The 20,412-nt window shown below is 46.9% G+C and overlaps 1 protein-coding gene and 1 long non-coding RNA gene across 19 annotated transcripts in view; one reads left to right on the plus strand and one right to left on the minus strand.

Moving 5' to 3' along the window:
- CLSTN1 (calsyntenin 1) overlaps window positions 1-20,412 on the plus strand; it is a 100,384-nt gene that overhangs the window by 71,234 nt on the left and 8,738 nt on the right. For 11 of the 18 annotated variants that reach the window (XR_013408258.1, XR_013408245.1, XR_013408248.1 and 8 more), the window contains 8 exons: window positions 566-761; window positions 4,145-4,353; window positions 5,886-6,035; window positions 6,464-6,649; window positions 11,368-11,616; window positions 12,004-12,125; window positions 16,623-16,785; window positions 20,022-20,078. Coding sequence is in view for 8 of the 18 variants with exons in the window: in XM_077975026.1 (XP_077831152.1) it covers window positions 566-761; window positions 4,145-4,353; window positions 5,886-6,035; window positions 6,464-6,649; window positions 11,368-11,616; window positions 12,004-12,125; window positions 16,623-16,785; window positions 20,022-20,078 (1,332 nt within the window). In the remaining 10 variants the exon portion in view is untranslated. Of the gene's footprint in view, window positions 1-533; window positions 762-4,144; window positions 4,354-5,885; window positions 6,036-6,463; window positions 6,650-11,367; window positions 11,617-12,003; window positions 12,126-16,622; window positions 16,786-20,021; window positions 20,079-20,412 lie in introns of all 18 variants that reach the window. The other 7 variants (XR_013408252.1, XR_013408267.1, XR_013408253.1 and 4 more) reach the window with 2 other exon arrangements.
- Window positions 623-2,354, minus strand: LOC144336535 (uncharacterized). The gene is made up of 2 exons (XR_013408402.1): window positions 2,004-2,354; window positions 623-1,042 (listed from the first exon to the last, which is right to left on the minus strand). It is a non-coding gene; the product is annotated as an uncharacterized LOC144336535 (long non-coding RNA).

Consider the following 20,412-nt stretch of genomic DNA (forward strand, 5'->3'; position numbering starts at 1 on the left):
TGATTCCCTAATTTTAGCCAGGCTCATTGCACAGGAAGACTTGTTTCCTTTGATTTTTTTTTTTTTTTTTTTTTTTGACAGAATTTCTGTAATTATGGTGCTGATCCTATATCTCACGCTTCCTCCTCTCTCAACACATAACTGCGTTTTAGCTTCTCTCTGGTCCAAATCAAACCGGCTGCCAGCCCTCCCAGGAGCTGGGGCAGCGCTGGTGTTCTCAGGCCTGGCTGTGTGCTAATGAGACTCCTTTTACCCTTGAGCTATCTAAGTGCTCCTGTGGAATGCCTGTCTATATTTTCTTCTCTCTCTCTTTTGTATTCCTGCATGAATGGATGCAAAGTAAACAAGTTGCTTGGAAAGCCAGAATCTGCTTCATCTTACTAAAGCCCCAGAACTTCCCATGTTTAAAGCACAGTGCCCCTGCTTTGTCCACGGACCCTCCAAACCCCTGGCTGCCGAATTGTTGTCATTTATTTTCTTTGGGGGTGGAGAGTGGGGGGAGGAGGGCAAGGTGCAGAGGATCTACGTGGTAGGAATTCTAACCTGTTCTGCTTTGACTCCCTAGGTGAGATTTGTGGATTTAAAATTCACGGGCAGAATGTCCCCTTCGATGCAGTGGTAGTGGATAAATCCACTGGGGAGGGAGTCATTCGCTCCAAAGAGAAACTGGACTGTGAGCTACAGAAAGACTACTCGTTCACCATCCAGGCCTATGATTGTGGAAAGGGACCTGATGGCACCAACGTGAAGAAGTCTCATAAGTAAGCAAGCTGGACAAAGAGTGAAAGTAACCCACCGAGGAGAAGTGTGTGTGCAGAACGAAAATAGTAGTGACTACTTGCCCGCTCCCCAAGACTGTGTTTTTGAAGTAGGCAGGAGATAGTTCTCAAGTATCCACAATTAGATTATAAACTCTTGGAGGGCAGGAATCATGTCTGTCTACCCTTGTATACAGCTTCTAGCAAGAGCCTCGCTCACATTAGGCATATTAGGTTTTGGGGGTTTTTTTTGTTTGTTTGTTTTTTGAGATGGAGTTTTGCTCCTGTTGCCTAGGCTGGAGTGCAATGGCATGATCTTGGCTCGCTGCAACCTCCGCCTCCCAGGTTCAAGCGATTCTCCTGCCTCAGCCTCCTGCATAGCTGGGATTACAGGCATATGCCACCACACCCAGCTAATTTTGTATTTTTAGGAGAGATGGGGTTTCTCCATGTTGGTCAGGCTGGTTTTGAACTCCTGACCTCAGGTAATCCGCCCTCCTGGGCCTCCTAAAGTGCTGGGATTATAGGCGTGAGCCGTGCCTGGCCTTTTATTTTTCGTTTTTCAGATGGAGTTTCGCCATTTCACCCAGCTGGAGTTTAGTGGCAAGATCTCATCTCATTGCAACCTCCGCCTTCTGGTTTCAAGCAATTTTCCTGCCTCAGTCTGGGATTACAGGTGCCTGCCACCACGCCTGGCTAATTTTTGTATTTTTAGTAGAGAAGGGTTTCACCATGTTGGCCAGGCTGGTCTCAAACTCCTGACCTCATCATCTGCCTGCCTCGGCCTCCCAAAGTGCTGGGATTACAGGCATGAGCCACCGCACCTGTCCTAGGTTTTTAATGAATGAGTAAATAATTTTATCACACCAAATACTCTATTAAAGAAATAAAGGCGCTACGTTAAAAATACAAAAAATCTGTGTCTCCCTTAGGAAGTTTGTTTTGTTGTCATATTTACCTTTTGCTGTAATTCCTAAGGGCGTAAACTTAATCATTGTTGGCCAGGCGCAGTGGCTCACACCCATAATCCCAGCACTTTGGGAGGCTGAGGTGGGAGATCACTTGAGACCAGGAGTTTGAGACCAGCCTAGACAATGTAGAAGATGCCGTCTCTACAAAACATAAGCAGTTAGCCAGGCATGGTGTCGCATGCCTGTGGTCTCAGCTACTTGGGAGGCTAAGGCAGGAGGATTGCTTGAGCCCAGGAGGTTGAGGATGCAGTGAGCCATGATTGTGCCACTGCACTCCAGCCTGAGTGTCAGAGTGAGACCCTGTCCCTAAAAAAACAACAAAAAAAAATTGGCCAGGCACGGTGGCTCATGCCTGTAATCCCAGCACTTTGGGAGGCTGAGGCAGGCAGATCACCTGAGGTGATTTTCACCTGAGGTCAGGAGTTCATGACCAGCCTGGCCAACATGGAGAAACCCTGTCTCTACTAAAAATACAAAATTAACTGGGCGTGGTGGCATGTGACTGTAGACCATGCTTCTCTGGAGACTGAGGCAGGAGAATCACTTGAACCTGGGAGGTGGAGATTGCAGTGAGCCGAGATCACACCATTGCACTCCAGCCTGGGCAAAAAGAGTGAAACTCCATCTCAAAAAAAAAAAAAAAAAAAAAATTAGTCACTGCTGGTGGAAGTAGGCTGACTTGCTGCCACAGTCCTGAGTGTGTTGCTGCACCTCCTGCCCGTTAGGAACTGCAGGTGTAACAGGGCCTTGGACAAGACAACATAGAACAGGGGTCGTCATACCCCCGGACATGGGCCAGTACTGGTCCGTGGCTGGTTAGGAACTGGCCCACACAGCAGGAGGTCAGCAGCATGTGAGCGAGTGAGCATTAGTGCCCGAGCTCCACCTCCCGTCAGATCAGCAGCGGCATCAGGTTCTCATAGGAGCGCGAACCCGATTGTGAACTGTGCATGTGAGGGATCTAGGTTGCATGCTTCTTACAAGAATCGACTGCCTGATAATCTGAGGTGGGGCAGTGTCATCCCCAAACCATCCTCCCACCCCCATCTGTGGAGAAATTGCCTTCCATGAAACTAGTCCTTGGTGCCAAAAAGGTTGGGGACCACTGGTGTTCTCAAGTCAAGCGTCTACAATTAGATTGTAAGCTTACCACTTGCTAGCCCTTTGGCATTGTGCAAATTTAATTTTGTTGAGTCTGTTTCTTTTGTTTTCTTTACTTTTTTTTTTTTTTTTTTTTGAGGCAGAGTCTTGCTCTGTCACCCAGGCCGGAGTGCAGTGGCACAATCTCACTCAGCTCACTGCAACCTCCACCTCCAGGGTTCAAGCGATTTTCGTGCCTCAGCCTCCCAAGTAGCTGGGATTACAGGCACATGCCACCACACCCGGCTAATTGTTGTATTTTTGGTAGAGACGGGGTTTCACCATGGTGGCCATGCTGGTCTTGAACTCTGACCTCTGGTGACCCTCCTGCCTCAGCCTCCCAAAGTGCTGGGATAGGTGTGAGCCACCATGCCTGGCCTTGAGTCTCAGTGTCTCCTTAGCACATCTACTAAAGAAGGGTATGTGGGTGAGATGGGTCACATAACCCGTTGTGAGGGTCAGACCGCCGGCATTGGGATGAGGAGGCTCGTGGTGAGCAGAGGGCGCAGCGTCCCAGTGAGTCACTCCTCTTTTTCCACCGCGTAATGTTATTGTTTCCCTTGCAAAGGTCATATTTTGACCAAAGTCTTTGTCTGATTCAGAAGCATACCCTGACCATTAGCCCTTGAAACCTACAGTTTTCTTTATTTGTAGCCAGGTCTGATGGCACCCTAATTTTCTTGATAACTGAGCTGGGGTATTGGCAGGTGGCAACGGCCCGCCCCTCCTGAGCTCTTCCATTTGTTGAATCAGGACCAGGTGATGCCATGGTCTGTAGCCTATTCCCTAGAAGTAGGACAGAATTCGTTTGAACTCTCAGAATCAGACCATTTTATGCTTTCTCTGTTTCATACCCCTTCTTCCCTTGGCTCTATTTTTTTCTGGATTTTGCGACAAAATATGTTTCAACTTTAAAATTGGAGAGCAAACAGACGTCTGGTATTGTTTATCTCCCTTCTGTCTGTCCTGTCCCATGTTGTCAAAAAAAACACCCAAGACTCTTTTATTTTAGATGATTGCTTTTTTGCTTTATTCTTAGGATATGGAAGAACCGACCCAAATCCCTCTTTTAACTTTCTGTTATCTCCACACTGAATGAAAAGCAGTGAATAGCTTGGTTTAATTTTTGACTTCATCATATGAAATTCATGAAACAAGGTATCAGAAACAGGAAATTTTAAAGTAAGGCAGAATTGGTATCTTTTGGGTAAACACATACACACTGACACCGAAAACAAGCAAAACAACCATATTTTTCTCCCTCCCTCCATCCAGAGCAACTGTCCACATTCAGGTGAACGACGTGAATGAGTACGCGCCCGTGTTCAAGGAGAAGTCCTACAAAGCCACGGTCGTCGAGGGGAAGCAGTATGACAGCATTTTGAGGGTGGAGGCCATGGATGCCGACTGCTCCCCTCAGTTCAGCCAGATTTGCAGCTACGAAATCATCACTCCAGACGTGCCCTTTACTGTCGACAAAGATGGTAAGAACGGAGGAGTGCGCTTTCCTTAGCTGGGTAGACAGTCCCTGCCAACCCCACTGACTTTACACCCCAGCTTCTGTGCTTTGTCAGAACTCCACGAAACTCACAAACGGGAGACCTAACCTGGTGTGCTTTCGCTTTTAATTGTAAAAACATTAAGTTCCTACTTTGTCCCCTGACAGCTTCTTCTCTGGAACCTGAAAGTCCTGTGTTCTCCTGTTTTTTTGCTTTCCCACCAAAATCAAATAAAAATCCTCCCACCTGACATGGCTTTATTTTTTTAATCTTCTTAACTTTCAATCCACATGCATCTGTATGAGACTGACCTTTACATTTAGTTTCTCATTTTCTGTTCTTCATTAAGTTTTTTGTTTTTGTTTTTGTGTTTTTTTTTGAGACATAGTCTCACTGCGTTCCCCAGGCTGGAGTGCAGTGGCACAATCTCAGCTCACTACAACCTCTGCCTCCTGGGTTCAAGTGATTCTCCTGCCTCAGCCTGTCGAGTAGCTGGGATTACAGGTGCCCGCCACCACACCCAGCTAACTTTTTTTTTTTTTTTTTGTATTTTTAGTAGAGACGGAGTTTTACCATGTTGGCCAGGCTGGTCTTGAAGTCCTGACCTCAGGTGATCGCCCACCTTGGCCTTCCAAAGTGCTGGGATTACATGCGTGAGCCACCATGCCTGGCCATGTTCTCCATTAAGTTAGAATGTCCTGCCATATCTTTTTTCTTTTTTTTTTTTTTGAAAGAAGGTCTTGCTCTGTCTCCCAGGCTGGAATGTAGTGGTGCAATCATTGCTCACTGTAACCTTGACCTCCTGGGCTCAAGGGATCCTCCTGCCACAGCCTCGCTAGTAGCTGGGACTACAGGCACACACCTGTAGTCCCAGCTACTTGGGAGGCTGAGGTGGAAGAATCACTTGAACCCGGGAGGCAGAGGTTGCACTGAGCCGAGACTGGGCCACTGCACTCCAGCCTGGGCAACAGAGTGAGACCCTGCTCCAAAAATAAAAAATAATACGACGTTTGCATTGTTAATTAATGCACAGTCCAGAATCTTTGATGGAATTACAGACATTGCAAACACTTTCCAGAGATCTGTACTCATGTTCAAAAAGCAGGCTTCTGTTCTAAGCGGGTGGGGGTAGGAAATCTCTTTCTTTTAATAAAGTAAATGTTTGATCAGTGATCTTGTATTTAATACTTAAGGTACTTGAATTATTTTGTCTTTTTAATTCTCTTAATGTATGGAAACAGTTAAATCTTAGTGGAAAGCCCAACATAACACTGGGAGTGTAAGTGGAGACCGAGTTGTGTGGCTCCGTCTCTTCTTTTGAAACTCTTCAGGGTGGATTTCGTGTGTGTTCGGGCTCAGGGAGGGCAGGTTGTGGGTTAAGCATCACAAGCATATGTTTATTTTTGGCTGAGTACTTACAGGGCTTAAAGTGTATGCATTTTATCTTTCCGCCTAGGACAACAAAAGTAAAACCAGCGTGGGTTTTGCTTCTCACTGTTGTTTTTGCCCCCTGTAAGGTTATATAAAAAACACAGAGAAGTTAAACTACGGGAAAGAACATCAGTATAAGCTGACCGTCACTGCCTATGACTGTGGGAAGAAAAGAGCCACAGAAGATGTTTTGGTGAAGATTAGCGTTAAGCCCACCTGTGCCCCTGGGTGGCAAGGTGAGCCTCATTCTCTCCCCGGCGCTCACATCTGTTCTTTTTTTTTTTTTTTTTTTTTTTGAGACAGAGTCTTGCTCTGTCACCAGGCTGGAGTGCAGTGGCGTGATCTCGGCTCACTGAAAGCTGCGCCTCCCGGGTTCACGCCATTCTCCTGCCTCAGCCTCCCGAGTAGCTGGGACTACAGGCGCCCGCCACCTCGCCCGGCTAATTTTTTGTATTTTTAGTAGAGACGGGATTTCACCGTGTTAGCCAGGATGGTCTCGATCTCCTGACCTTGTGATCCGCCCCCCTCGGCCTCCCAAAGTGATGGGATTATAGGCGTGAGCCGCCACGCCCGGCCACATCTGTTCTTAAAACTGATACGCTGCAGCAACCTAAAGTGTGTGTTTTCCTTCTCTCCTCCCCTGCTGATCTGTGGACCAATGCAGGATGGAACAATAGGATTGAGTATGAGCCGGGCACAGGCGCGTTGGCCGTCTTTCCAAATATCCACCTGGAGACATGTGACGAGCCAGTTGCCTCAGTACAGGCCACAGTGGAGCTAGAAACCAGCCACATAGGGAAAGGCTGCGACCGAGACACCTACTCGGAGAAGTCCCTCCACCGGCTCTGTGGTAAGGAGACCAGGCGTTCCTGCATCCGGCTGGCTTTGGTGAGGTGGGAGGGACCTTTACAACTGGAAATACTTGTGTGTGTTGTGTTCCTAATTATAAACTGTGATAGAGAAGCTATATTTCTGAAATGAACTTTGCTGCCTTGCTGGCTAGTTTTAATACTGGATGGGCTTTGAATATGTTCAGACATCTATTGAATATGTTGTGTATGTGTGCATTTTAAGAACCGCTGGTGGCCAGGTATGGTGGCTTATGCCTGTAATTCCAGCACTTTAGGAGGCCGAGGTGGGAAGGTCACTTGAGCCCAGGAGTTTGAGACCAGCCTGAGCAATACAGCAAGATGCCATCTCTACAAAAAAATCGAAAAATTAACTGGGGATGTTGGCATGCACCTGCAGTTCAAGCTACTCGGGAGGCTGAGGTGGGAGGATCACCTGAACCCGGGAGGTTGAGGCTGCAGTGAGCCGTGATGGCACCATTGCACTCCAGCCTATAGAGCGCAATAGAGCGAGACCCTGTTTTAAAAAAAGAACCACTGATTTGAAGGAAGTATTTCTCCAACATACTTTGAGAATCATCCAAAAAGGGCTTCTATAGGAATACATGGATGAGTTTTACATGAAATGAGATGTTTACTTACACGCTGAAGAAAAAGGCCAGGGTGCGGGGGCTCATGCCTGTAATCTTAGCACTTCGGGAGGCTGAGGCAGATAGATTGCTTGAGCTCAGGAGTTCGAGACCAGCCTGGGCAATACGGCGAAACCCTGTCTCTGCAAAAAAATACAAAAACTAGCCAAGCGTGGTGGTGCACGCCTGTAGTCCCAACTACTTGGGAGGCTGAGGGAGGAGGATCGCTTGAGCCCAGGAGGTGGACGTTGCAGTGAGCCAAGATCACACCACTGCATTCCAGCCTGGATGACAGAGTGAGAACCTGTCTCAAAAAGAACGGAAGGAAACATATAAGTAATATGATAGCTTTTGACAAACATGAACTAGAAAATCAAAACTAAAGATAGCCACATCTAACTTAGAATCTTCATAGACTTTCTATATCACAATATTGTGTGGAGAAATTGAGAGACAGAATTACTGGGAGACCCACCAGAAGGCTAGGTCTCTCTCTTTACTGTCGGCTATGGATATTTTTCTGGCTTATGGCTTATCTAAATGAAGAAGAAGTGAGGTATGGATGGCTGTCATGGAAGATGCTGAGGGAAGAGCATGTAGTTGGCTGGTGATAAATCCCACTAAATGAAGCACCGCTTTCATAAACTGGAAGGGTCTTTTTTGTTTCAAGAGCTACTTGGAAACAGCTTTTCAGGGAGCATTTTCTTAAACTGATCAATCTTTTCACTAGCCTGATAACAACCATGAGATTTAGATTACTGGTTTTCTTACATAATTGAAAATTATCCGGATCACTTGAGGTTAGGAGTTCAAGACCAGCCTGATCAACATGATGAAACCCCGTCTCTACTAAAAATACAAAACTTAGCCAGGCATGGTGCCAGGTGCCTGTAATCCCAGCTACTCGGGAGGCTGAGGCAGGAGAATCACTTGAACCCAGGAGGTTGCAGTGAGCCAAGAGTGTGCCACTACTCTCCAGCCTAGGTGACAAAGCTAGACTTTGTCTTAGAAAAAAAAAAAAAAGAAAAGAAAAAAATTATCATATGGTAAATATACCAAAGGAGAAAACTAGACATTATGCTGCCGCAGCTCGATGATGAGTATACTGGGGTGTGGCAACTCCAAATCCAACTATTCGTAATTGTCACCTCAATATATATAAGTCAGGAGATCTGGCACATTTTTTGTTTTAAACCATGCATGTAATTATAGTGTATAAAATTTATTCTGTTTCTCATTTCATGGTATTAAGCAAATTTTTTTTCAGCAGAATAAAGTTAGGAAGAATAGAAAGAATTTGAGTGCTTACTATATACCAGGCACTTTTTTTTTTCTTCTTTTTTTCTTTTTTCTTTGAGACAGAGTCTCCCTCTGTTGCCCAGGCTGGAGTGCAATAGTGCAATCTTGGCTCACTGCAACCTCTGCCTCCCGGGTTCAAGTGATTCTCCCGCGTCAGCCTCCCAAGTAGCTGGGATTACAGGCAACCACCATCATGCCCGGCTACTTTTTGCATTTTTAGTAGAGATGGCGTTTTACCATGTTGGCCAGGCTGGTCTCCAACTCCTGACCTCAAGTGATCCACCCACCTCGGCCTCCCAAAGTGCTGGGATTACAGGCGTGACCCACCATGCCCGGCCTTACGCCAGGTACTTCTGTGTGTGTTTTAGCGTAGTCTTTCCAGCAAGCCTACAGAGTAGGTGGGTATTGACCTTGTTATAGAGGAATTAAACAATTGAGACTAAAGCAGGTTAAGTAGCTTGCTCAGGGCCACATATTCAGGAGCTGAGGTTTTAGTGTGTGTGTGTGTGTGGTTTCCTTTTTTTTTTAGACAGAGTCTCGCTGTCGCCCAGGCTGGAATGCAATGGTGCTATCTTGGCTCACTGCAACCTCCACTTCCCGTGTTAAAGTGATTCTCCCACCTCAGCCTCCCAAGTAGCTGGAATTACAGGCATCTGCCATCATGCCTGGCTAATTTTTGTAGTTTTGTAGAGACAGAGTTTCCCCATGATGGCCAGGCTGGTCTTGAACTCTTGACCTCAGTCGATCTGCCCTCCTCAGCCTCCCAAAGTTCTGGGATTACAGGCGCAAGCCACCACGCCTAGCCTCAGGAGCTAAGATTTGGACCAAGGTCTTCTGTTACTCTCTAAAAGACCAGGCTGGTCCAGCCAAGGCCTGCTGCTCCGAGTAATAGCTTAGTCAAGAAGGAGCTTGCAAAATCTTTTCCTGTGGACAAAAAAAAATTTTTTTTTATTTGAATGTGGCAATACATAAGAACAGTTGGAAAACATTTTTTGTGTTCTTTGACTTCGTAATTTCATTTCTAGGAATTTATTTTAAGGGAATAATCATGGAGACACACAAAGCTGTGCATGCAGGTGAGGTTTAATAGGAAAAGGTTAGGGACAGCCTCAGTGCCCAGCTGGGAGGCCGGTCAGTAAGTGATGCTGTATCTGTACAATGAAATGCTATTCATGCCAGGCGTGGTGGCTCACACCTATAATCCCAGCACTTTGGGAGTCTGAGGCGGGTGGATTGCTTGACCCCAGTAGTTGGAGACTAGCCTGGGCAACATGGCGAAACCCCATCTCTACAAAAAACACAAAAATTAGCTGGGCGTGGTGGCATGCGCCTGTGGTCCCAGCTACTTTGGAGGCTAAGGTGGGAGGATTGCTTGAGCTCGGGAGGTCGAGGCTGCATTTAAACCGACACTGCACCACTGCACTGCAGCCTGAGCGACAGAGGAGACCCTGTCTCAAAAAAAAAAAAAAAAGAAATGCTATTCAGATATTTTAAATTACATGATAGAAGAATATTACTAGGAATATACATATATTATGCACATACATAGCAGGACTCCACTTTTATTTTATTTGTTTATGTATATTTTGAGACAGGGTCGCACTCACCCAGGCTGGAGTGTGGTGGCACAATCACAGTTCACTGCAGCCTCAACCTCCTGGGCTCAAGTGATCCTCCCACCTCAGCCTCCCGAATAGCTGGGACTACAAGGATACACCACCACACTTGGCTAATTTTTGTGTTTTTTGTGTTGGTTTTTTTTGTGTGGGGTTTCGCCATGTTGTCCAGGCTGATCTCCAACTCCTGGGCTCAAGCAGTCTGTGTGCCTTGGCCTCCCAAAGTGCTGGGGTTACAGGTGTGAGCCACCATACCTGGCCAGGACTCCCATTTTTCTAAGAAAACACATCATTTTTGGGTATATTTATCAAAGGAGGACTGGGTGTTTATACTAAAATGGTATAATTTGGATCAGATTACCAGAAATGCTTCCTTTCCTTTCCTTTTTTTTTTTTTTTTTTTTTTTTTGAGGTGGATTCTTACTCTGTTGCCCAGGCTGGAGTGCAGGGGCAGGATCTCGGCTCACTGCAAGCTCCACCTCCCAGGTTCACGCCATTCTCCTGCCTCAGCCTCCCGAGTAAATGGGACTACAGGCACCCGCCACCACACCCAGCTGATTTTTTGTATTTTTAGTAGAGACGGTGTTTCACCATGTTAGCCAGGATGGTCTTGATCTCCTGACCTTGTGATCCGCCTGCCTTGGCCTCCCAAAGTGCTGGGATTACAGGCGTGAGCTACCACGCCTGGCCCTTTCCCTTCCATGGTTGTTACTTTTATTTTTGTAATTTAAAACCCTGATTTTTGAAGAGAAGTAAACTGAAAGGTCCAAGCGTGGTGGCTCATGCCTGTAATCCCAGCACTTCGGGAGGCCGAGGTGGGCGGATCACGGGGTCAGGAGTTCAAGACCAGCTTGGTCAACATGGTGAAACTCCGGCTCTACTGAAAATGCAAAAATTAGCCAGGTGTAGTGGTGCGTGCCTGTAATCCCAGCTACTTGGGAGGCTGAGGCAGGAGAATTGCTTGAACCCTGGAGGTGGAGGATGCAGTGAACCAAGATTGCGCCACTGTACTGCAGCCTGGGTGACGGAGCAAGACTCTGTCTCGAAAGAAAAAAAAAAAAAAGTAAACTCGAACCAGCAGATTGCCTAAGTGTAAGACAAGCATGTGCCTGGGGGCTTGAGGTGCACGGGACCTCTGGCTCCTCACGTGAGTTTCACTGAGCACTGTGGCTTCAGGTGCAGCCGCGGGCACTGCCGAGCTGCTGCCATCTCCAAGTGGCTCCCTGAACTGGACTGTGGGCCTCCCCACCGACAATGGCCACGACAGCGACCAGGTGTTTGAGTTCAATGGCACCCAGGCAGTGAGGATCCCGGATGGCATCGTGTCGGTCAACCCCAAAGAGCCATTCACCATCTCTGTGTGGATGAGACACGGGCCTTTTGGCAGGAAGAAGGAGACGATTCTTTGCAGTTCTGATAAAACAGGTAGGGTAATAGCTCTGCAAGCAGTGCCGGGCCCCAGTGTCCAGTGGGGTGGATGCCGGCAGTGGACTCCCTCTCCTTTCCCAGGGCCCGATGCCAGGCCTGGTGCTCGTAGGCCGTGTGCTGTGCTGTGTGCCTGGGGCACGTCCCCGAGGGCCACGGCCTGGGCGTTTGGATATTTGCTGTTGTTGCTCAGTGGGGTCCACGGTGATCACAGGCTCCGCTCCTCAGGAAAGCCCGGGTGTATTTGTTTCTAAGCTCCGTCTTGGCTCAGCTGAAGAGTTCATTTATGCAGATGAAATTGTGTCTTCAGAATCCATTCAAGAAACAGCTTTTATTTCTCCTTTGGGTCTTTAGTTGGCAATTTACCCGTAGAAACTGCTTTTGCAGATATGAATCGGCACCACTACTCGCTCTACGTCCATGGGTGCCGGCTGATCTTCCTCCTCCGTCAGGATCCTTCTGAGGAGAAGAAATACAGACCTGCAGAATTCCACTGGAAGTTGAATCAGGTGAGTGAATTGAAAATGCACTATTAGGGCTGGGCAAGCTGCTCACGTCTATAATCCCAGCACTTTGGGAGGCTGAGGCATGAGGATTGCTTGAGCCCAGGGGTTCGAGACCAGCCTGGGCAACGTACTGAGATCCTGTCTCTACAGAAAAAACAACAAAAAAAACACCATGAAAATTAGCTGGGCATGGTGGCACACGCCTGTAGTCCCGGCTACTTGGGGAGCTGAGGTGGGAGGATTGATGGAGCTCAGGAGGTCAAGGCTGCAATGAGCTGCGATTGTGCCACTGCATTCCAGCCTGGATGACAGAGTGAGACTCCGTCTCAAAAGAAAAAGAAAAACACTAATTATGATCTTCTAAGAGAGAGTAAGCAGGTACTGCAACCTTGCACGTGACTGGCTGTGTATAGTCAGTGTATATTTATAATTTTATGATTTCTGTGTCTGTGGGTAATAGGGTAGCAAATTAAATCTGACAACTTTCCACTAAAAGCCTACATTTTTTCCCATATATTTTATATATACAGTATTGCTATAAAAATTGTGTATTTTATATTCGAAATACTGTTATTGAAATAAGCAGTGTTTGTTTAAAATTGGGATTGAAGCTGGGCATGGTGGCTCACGCCTGTAATCCCAGCACTTTGGGAGGCTGAGGCAAGTGGATCACCTGAGGGTCAGGAGTTCGAAACCAGCCTGACCAATATGGTGAAACCCCGTCTCTACTAAAAATACAAAAATTAGCTGGGTGTGGTGGTGTGTGCCTGTAATCCCAGCTACTTGGGAGGCTGAGACAGAATTGCTTGAACCTGGGAGGTGAAGGTTGCAGTGAGCCAAGATCGCGCCATTGTATTCCAGCCTGGGCGACAGAGCAAGACTCTATCTTAAAAAAATAAAAATAAAATAAATAAATACAATTGGGATTGAGATTCTTGTGTTTATTTATGCATCATTTAAAGCCTTGGCTCCTAAACTGTGCCAGGGAGCCCCAGGTGAATCAGCAGTTCTCAGCATCACAGGATATCTTAAATTTTCAAGGAACCAGCAATCTTGGCACCTTTCAGGTGCCACACAAACTGCTTCTTGAACTAGTTGACAGTTTTGACCTTAGGTAAAGTTACTTTCCTTTTGATGATGTCATGCCTTTGCAAAGCTAATTTTCCTTTTTGGTGGTGGTGGTGGTGGGGTTTTTTTTTTGTTTTTTTTGTTTGTTTGTTTGTTTTGTTTTGTTTTGTTTTGTTTGAGACGGAGTCTCGCTCTGTCGCCCAGGCTGGAGTGCAGTGGCCGGATCTCACCTCTCTGCAAACTCCACCTCCCGGGTTCACGTCATTCTCCTGCCTCAGCCTCCCGAGTAGCTGGGACTACAGACGCCCGCCACCATGCCCGGCTAGTTTTTTGTATTTTTTTAGTAGAGACGGGGTTTCACCTTGTTAGCCAGGATGGTCTCAATCTCCTGACCTCGTGATCTGCCCGTCTTGGCCTCCCAAAGTGCTGGGATTACAGGCTTGAGCCACCGCGCCTGGCCTGTTTTTTTCTTTTTTTTAAGATGGAGTCTCATTCTGTCGAGTGCAGTGGGACGATCTTGGCTCACTGCAACCTTTGCTTCCTGGGTTCAAGCAGTTCTCCTGCCCAGCCTCCTGAGTAGCTGGGACTACAGGCACATACCACCATGCCCTGCTGATTTTTGTATTTTTAGTAGAGACAAGGTTTCACCATATTGGCCAGGCTAGTCTTGAACTCCTGACCTCAAGTGATGCACCCACTTTAGCCTCCCAAAGTGCTGGGCATGAGCCACTGTGCCCAGCCACAAAGCTAATTTTCTAGCAGTTGCTGTGATAAAAAGCAAATATCCTGTGAAAAACCCCACATGTTACAGGAAACGAGAGAGCACTGTAAAATGAGAAACCTCATTAAAATCAGAATAGATCATTTCTTCTTTTGAGGTAGAGTTGGGATGAGAAGGAAACCTTTGGCCTTATCATCATTTATTTGTCTTGTGGAGTTAGTGGGCAAAAGCTGACATATGTTATATGTGCCTGCAGTTACTAAAATGTAATATTGTCTAAAATAATCATAGGATAGATCAAAGTAAAAGAGAATACATGAGAAAGGAAAAGGTATATGATAGTGGAAAGATGAAGTGGGTGTCCAGTTGGTAGCATTCATCTCTTTTTTTTTTTTTTTTGAGACGGAGTTTCACTCTTGTCGCCCAGGCTGGAGTGCATCGGCGCCATCTCAGCTCACTGCAAGCCTGCAAGCTCCGCCTCCTGGATTCAAGCGATTCTCCTGCCTCAGCCTCCTGAGTAGCTGGGATTACAGGCATGCGCCACCATACCCTGCTAATTTTTGTATTTTTAGTGGAGATGGGGTTTCTCCATGTTGGTCAGGCTGGGTAGCATTCATCTCTTATTGGTGTATTTTTTTATTTATGTGAGTGATTATTTCTCAGAAACTATTATCATAATTATTTTCAAGAAACTAAAGAGGCCAGGCACAGTGGCTTAAGCCTGGAATCACAGCACTTTGAGAGGCTGAGACAGATGGATCACGAGGTCAGGAGATTGCGACCATTCTGGCTAACATGGTGAAACCCATCTTTACTAAAAATACAAAAAATTAGCCGGGCATGATGGCGGGTGCCTGTAGTCCCAGCTACTCGCGAGGCTGAGGCAGGAGAATGGTGTAAACCCGGGAGGTGGAGCTTGCAGTGAGCCAAGATCGTGCCACTGCACTCCAGCCTGGGCAAAAGAGCGAGACTCCATCTCAAAAAAAAAGAGAAGAAACTGAAGAAAGGCTTTGTCCTGGAAAAATATTTTTCAACATAGGTAGACATTTTAGATACAGTTCTGTTATGGTAGCCATATTCTGTATGTATATATTTAGTATCTTCTAAGTATATACTGTTTAAAAACTGTATTATCGAAAATTTCAGACTTACATAAAAGCAGACAGATTAGTGTAAAGAATAGCCCTGTTTGCCCTTATACCTTCAACAACTGGCAACTCTTGGTCAGTCTTCTTTCATTGTTACCCCTATTCGCTGCTGAAAATTTTTATTATGCCCTCAAATATTACTTAATAATTTTCAAGAAATCCCAAATAGAGCATTTCATTCTTGTAGATGCCTGTATGTCATTATGTATCTCTGATAGACTAGCAAAATCACAGCACTCTTTCACATTAAAAAAAAAAACAGGCCGGGCGCGGTGGCTCAAGCCTGTAATCCCAGCACTTTGGGAGGCCGAGACGGGTGGATCACGAGGTCAGGTGATCGAGACCATCCTGGCGAACACCGTGAAACCCCGTCTCTACTAAAAAATACAAAAAACTAGCCGGGCGAGGTGGCGGGCACCTGTAGTCCCAGCTACTCAGGAGGCTGAGGCAGGAGAATGGCGTAAACCTGGGAGGCGGAGCTTGCAGTGAGCTGAGATCCGGCCACTGCACTCCAGCCCGGGCTACAGAGCGAGACTCCGCCTCAAAAAAAAAAAAAAAAAAAAAAAAAAAAAAAAAAAAAAAAAAAAAAAAAAACAGTAAAATTGCTAATATGATCAAATAGTCAATGTTCAGATTTCAAGTAGCCTTATAAATGTTTTTGTTTTTACAATTTGTTTGAGTTAGACCCAGATAAGGGGCCCACCACTGCAGCTGGCTGATGTGGTTTCACACGCTCATTCATCACGGGTTGGGAACACAGTTTGATTTGGGGTGCCCTTGGAGCTGATGTTCATATTTATTGAGATCATCAACTTTGAGTTGGAAAATAAAATACATGTATTGTGGTATGCCTTATTCTGAGATTAAAGGCACTTTTTTTTTTTTTTTTTTTTTTTTTTTTTTTTTTTTTTGGGGAGATAGAGTCTTGCTCTGTCACCAGGCTGGATTGCAGTGGCGCAATCTCAGCTCACTGTAACCTTTGTCTCCCAGGTTCAAGCAATTCTTGTGCCTCAGCCTCCTGAGTAGCTGGGTCTACAGGCGTGCACCACCACACCTGGCTAATTTTTGTAATTTCGGTAGAGACGGGTTTTCGCTATGTTGGCCAGGCTGGTCTCAAACTCCTGACCTCAAGTGATCTCGCCTTGGCTTCCCAAAGTGCTGGGATTACAGGCGTGAACCACTGCGCCTGGCCTAAAGGCACTTTTTATTTTTATTCAGAAAAGGAATGGCCAGTGGCAAACTAACTCAACCCTTTAAAGGGTGGGTATCCAGCTTGCCCATACAGGAACTTTCTGGTGCTATGCTATTGGCAGAGCAGAACTGGGCAGCTCCCCGCTTGGGCTGTGTCCTGTGGTTGTGAGCAATGCATGCCACGTAGTTTAGAGATGGCCTAGAGAGGCTGGACTTCTTTTGGTGAGATGTATTTGCAGGTATTTTGTGGTTAGATTTTCTTCATCCTTTTCCTTCTAGGAAGACCCTTGTTTTGGGTGACTTGGTTTCCATGGGCATTGATGAGAAGGAAAGTGGACATCTCACCACCCCCGCTTCCCTTTTTCTCTGTAGGTCTGTGATGAGGAATGGCACCACTACGTCCTCAATGTGGAATTCCCGAGCGTGACTCTCTATGTGGATGGCACGTCCCACGAGCCCTTCTCTGTGACTGAGGATTACCCGCTCCATCCATCCAAGATAGAAACTCAGCTCGTGGTGGGGGCTTGCTGGCAAGGTAACTGTCATTACCCCTAGCCCTCGACTCGAGAATTAAGTTGTACCTCTTTACTAGGTTGGTGGCAGCAGGCTGTGGTCAGCGTCTTACAGCCTTACCTTTGTGTCCTGGATATCTTCCTTCCATTTCCTGTGTACATCCTATTTGGGGACATTGCCGATGCCCCACTCTAGCTAGTGTAGCTCCATCTGTGGGTGCTCCATAAAGGTGATAGGACTGACCACACTGTCACCTTTCCTGGAAACCCAGGAGGGAGCGTTGCACAGAGGGAGAGTGTAGTGGGGGGAACTGTTTTATAAATTAATCCATCTGTTGAAAGGCTCACAAGGACAAAGAGGCAACAGCAAGAGTCAGGCAGAGAAATAAAGGACACAGAAGTAGAAGCGTGCCTTGGACCTGGAGGACTCTTCCAGAGTGTTTATCACTTGGTGACCTGGTAGGAGGGCTGCGAGGGCTCCGTTCACCCTCAGCAAGGGCCATGCATGGGGGAGGGTTCCATCGAAGTCTGCTGAGAGGGGACACGATAACCACCAGAGCACCAGTGCTTGTTACTTGTACTTACCAAGTGGCAGGCTGTGTGCCAACTCCTTTATACACGTCATCTCACCTAAACCTTAAAATCCCTTTTTTATAGCTGAAGAAACTCAGGCCTAGAGATGCAACAAGCCAAGCGTCACCCAGCTGATTAATCAGGAGCTAGGGTTTTGAATTTTTTTACTTTGAAAATCCTGTGGGTCAGGCGTGGTGTCTCACGCCTATAATGCCAGCACTTTGGGAGACCGAGGCAGGCTGATCCCTTGAGGTCAGAAGTTCGAGACCAGCCTGGCCAACATGGTGAAACCCTGTCTCTACTAAATATACAAAAGTTAGCCAGGCATGATGGCGTGTGCCTGTGATCCCAGCTACTCAGGAGGCTCAGGCAGGAGAATCAGTTGAACCGGGAGGCAGAGGCTGCATGAGCCAAGAATGCCCCATTACACTCCAGCCTGAGCAACAGAGTGAGACCCTGTCTCAAAAGAAAAAGAAAAACCTCTGTATTCCGGTCCCACGCTCAGACCCACCAGATCAGTGTTTTTATTATTGTTATTATTTTAATTTTTTATAAACATGGGGTCTCACTGTGTTCCCCAGGCTGATCTCAAACTCCTAGGCTCAAGAGATCCTCCCACCTCAGACTCCTAAAGTACTGGGGTTACAGGTGTGAACCACCGTGCCCATCTCAGACCTGGGGTTTTAAGCCCTTTTTTGTGCCGTGGAGCCCTTGGGTGGTCTGGCAAGGCAGATAGATCCCTTCTTACTAATCTACAAAATAAATGTCTAGGATTTCAGGGCAATCAGTTCAACTGAAACATCGTTATTAACATCCTGAAATACCACATTTGTGAAACAGTAACACCGGTGGTACTTTATGTTAACAAATGAAGAACCAGCTTTAGCAGCAGGTCCAACAGTGGTGTAAGTTCCAAGTTGTGAGGGCTGTGTGAGGATCTCGGTGGCAGCTGCAACAGCTGTGGCCTGATATGCAAATATCAGTGCCTTCTGTTGGTGACAAAGTTGCAGTCATTGCTAACACTGCTGTGATGTATAGCCTACATTTATAACCAAAGGAAATGCTGAATTTCAGAAGTTAGTGGAAATAAGCATGTAGTTTTTCCTATCCAAGTTCATGGAACCCACCCCAGAGGTTCGTGATTGCCACTTTGACCCTTGCACTGGACTCTGTGCTGTGTCATTTCAAGATGTCATCATCATCAATTACTTTTTGATTTTTTTTCTTTCTCCCTGTGGAAACATTGTACCTCGAGTAAGGTTAGAAATTTATGGAAGATAGCTGGGCGCAGTGGCTCACACCTGTAATCCTAGCACTTTGGGAGACAGAAGCAGGCGGATCACTCGAGATCAGGAGTTCGAGACCAGCCTGGCCAACACGGCAAAACCCTGTCCTTAGTGAAAATACAAAAATTAGCCAGGCGTGGTGGCGTGCGCCTGTAATCCCAGTTACTTGGGAGACAGGAGAATCACTTGAACCTGGGAGGCGGAGGTTTCTGTGAGTCAAGATCATACCACTGCACTCCAGCCTGGGCAACAGAATGAGACTCTGTCTCAAAACAAACAAACAAAAGCCCCACAGATTCTTTAAAACTCAGTTAACAGGAGAGAGGATCTCCTCTTCTTTTTTGTCGGTGGATTCTGCCACTTTTGCTGCACCTTTGCCGTGGAGAGCTTGGGCTGTGGGCAGCAGCTTCATTCCCTTCCACCAGCCTGTTGTAGGGGAACCTTGGTGTGTGTGGAGGTGGCACAGTCCTGTGACTCACATGGGCTTCACCTGGATACAACTCTAGCCTTGCCCCTCGACACGTCCCCACACAGCCGCAGCCCAAAAGGGGCCCCAGTACACCATAGAGGGGAGGGCTACAGGGCTGCAGGGCTTGAGGAGCGGCCTTTCTCCTACAACATGACCTGGAGAGTGCTGGTTCTGTGCTCAGCCACCACATGTGGGCCTTTCTGGTAGGTCGTTATAGTCAGGACACTGGATCCAGGAGCTGGAGGAGCTGAAGGTGGTTAGGGTCCCCAGGTCCACAGTAGGCTATGCTTCCCTAGGTGGGTTCCTTAGCCTCTGCATCTCCCTCTCATTCAGAAAAAGTGATTGAAAATGTCTTCTTTCCTCTGTCACCCAAAGGTTAACCGCTAGACAGCTGTACACTTGTTTGCGCTTCCAAAATATACGGACTTCCGCATGTTTACTTTGTACCAGGCTTTGGACATGTGTGCGCTATGCCGTTTTGCCTGCACAGTGTCTTCCCTATTAGGAGAAGAGGTGCTGTGGATCCGGAACTTGGTGTTATTTATATCGGGAACAGCGCTGCAGCCCAGGCTCACCCTCTGTGGAGTGTCCTACTTCATAGCACGGATTGGGGAGGGGAACGAATTCCGTGTGTGTACTTTCATTCATCTTATTTTGAATCTAACGTATGTTTTGGCAAGGAGGATGTGGGAAGGTGGAATAAAAGAAGAAAACAAAAGAAGCCTGGGGTTGGGGGTGGTAAATGTCACTTCTGGGAAAAGGTGATCCAGTACAAGCTTGCATCCAGATGGGTACATCCCAGAGCGGGATCACAAAGGAATTTTCTCTTCTTGGTTTCTACTTGGTTGCCTCAAACCTGGTTTTCAAGGTCTGGTTTGAAGACCCTAACCTCTTGGTCCTTTTCTATTGTCTTTGTCTTGCTTTTCCACAGAGTTTTCAGGAGTTGAAAATGACAATGAAACTGAGCCTGTGACTGTGGCCTCTGCAGGTTGCTGGATTTTTTCCTTACATTCACTATTGTGTTTCATTTAAAGATGAGATACTGATTCATTCCACGTGTAGCATGAAATGCCCCAGTTGCATTTTGGTCCCGGACACCATCTGAGCCGCTTCCCTGCATTGCGCTTCCCCATTGCTTCTTGGAGTTCCCTTTTCTGCCCATTCTGACCCCAGCTGGAGTGAGGACAAATGACATCTCAGGCAGTGCACGCATGGGACTTTTCCCCCCATCCAGTTTGACCCTGACCCCACTGCATGAGGCTCCCTGCTTTTTCAGTCTCACAGGCAGGGTTTGGGAGGCCGCCTCGTGACTGTCATGCGGC

The sequence above is a fragment of the Macaca mulatta genome, chromosome 1 (assembly GCF_049350105.2).
Source record: "Macaca mulatta isolate MMU2019108-1 chromosome 1, T2T-MMU8v2.0, whole genome shotgun sequence".
Lineage (NCBI taxonomy): Eukaryota > Metazoa > Chordata > Mammalia > Primates > Cercopithecidae > Macaca > Macaca mulatta.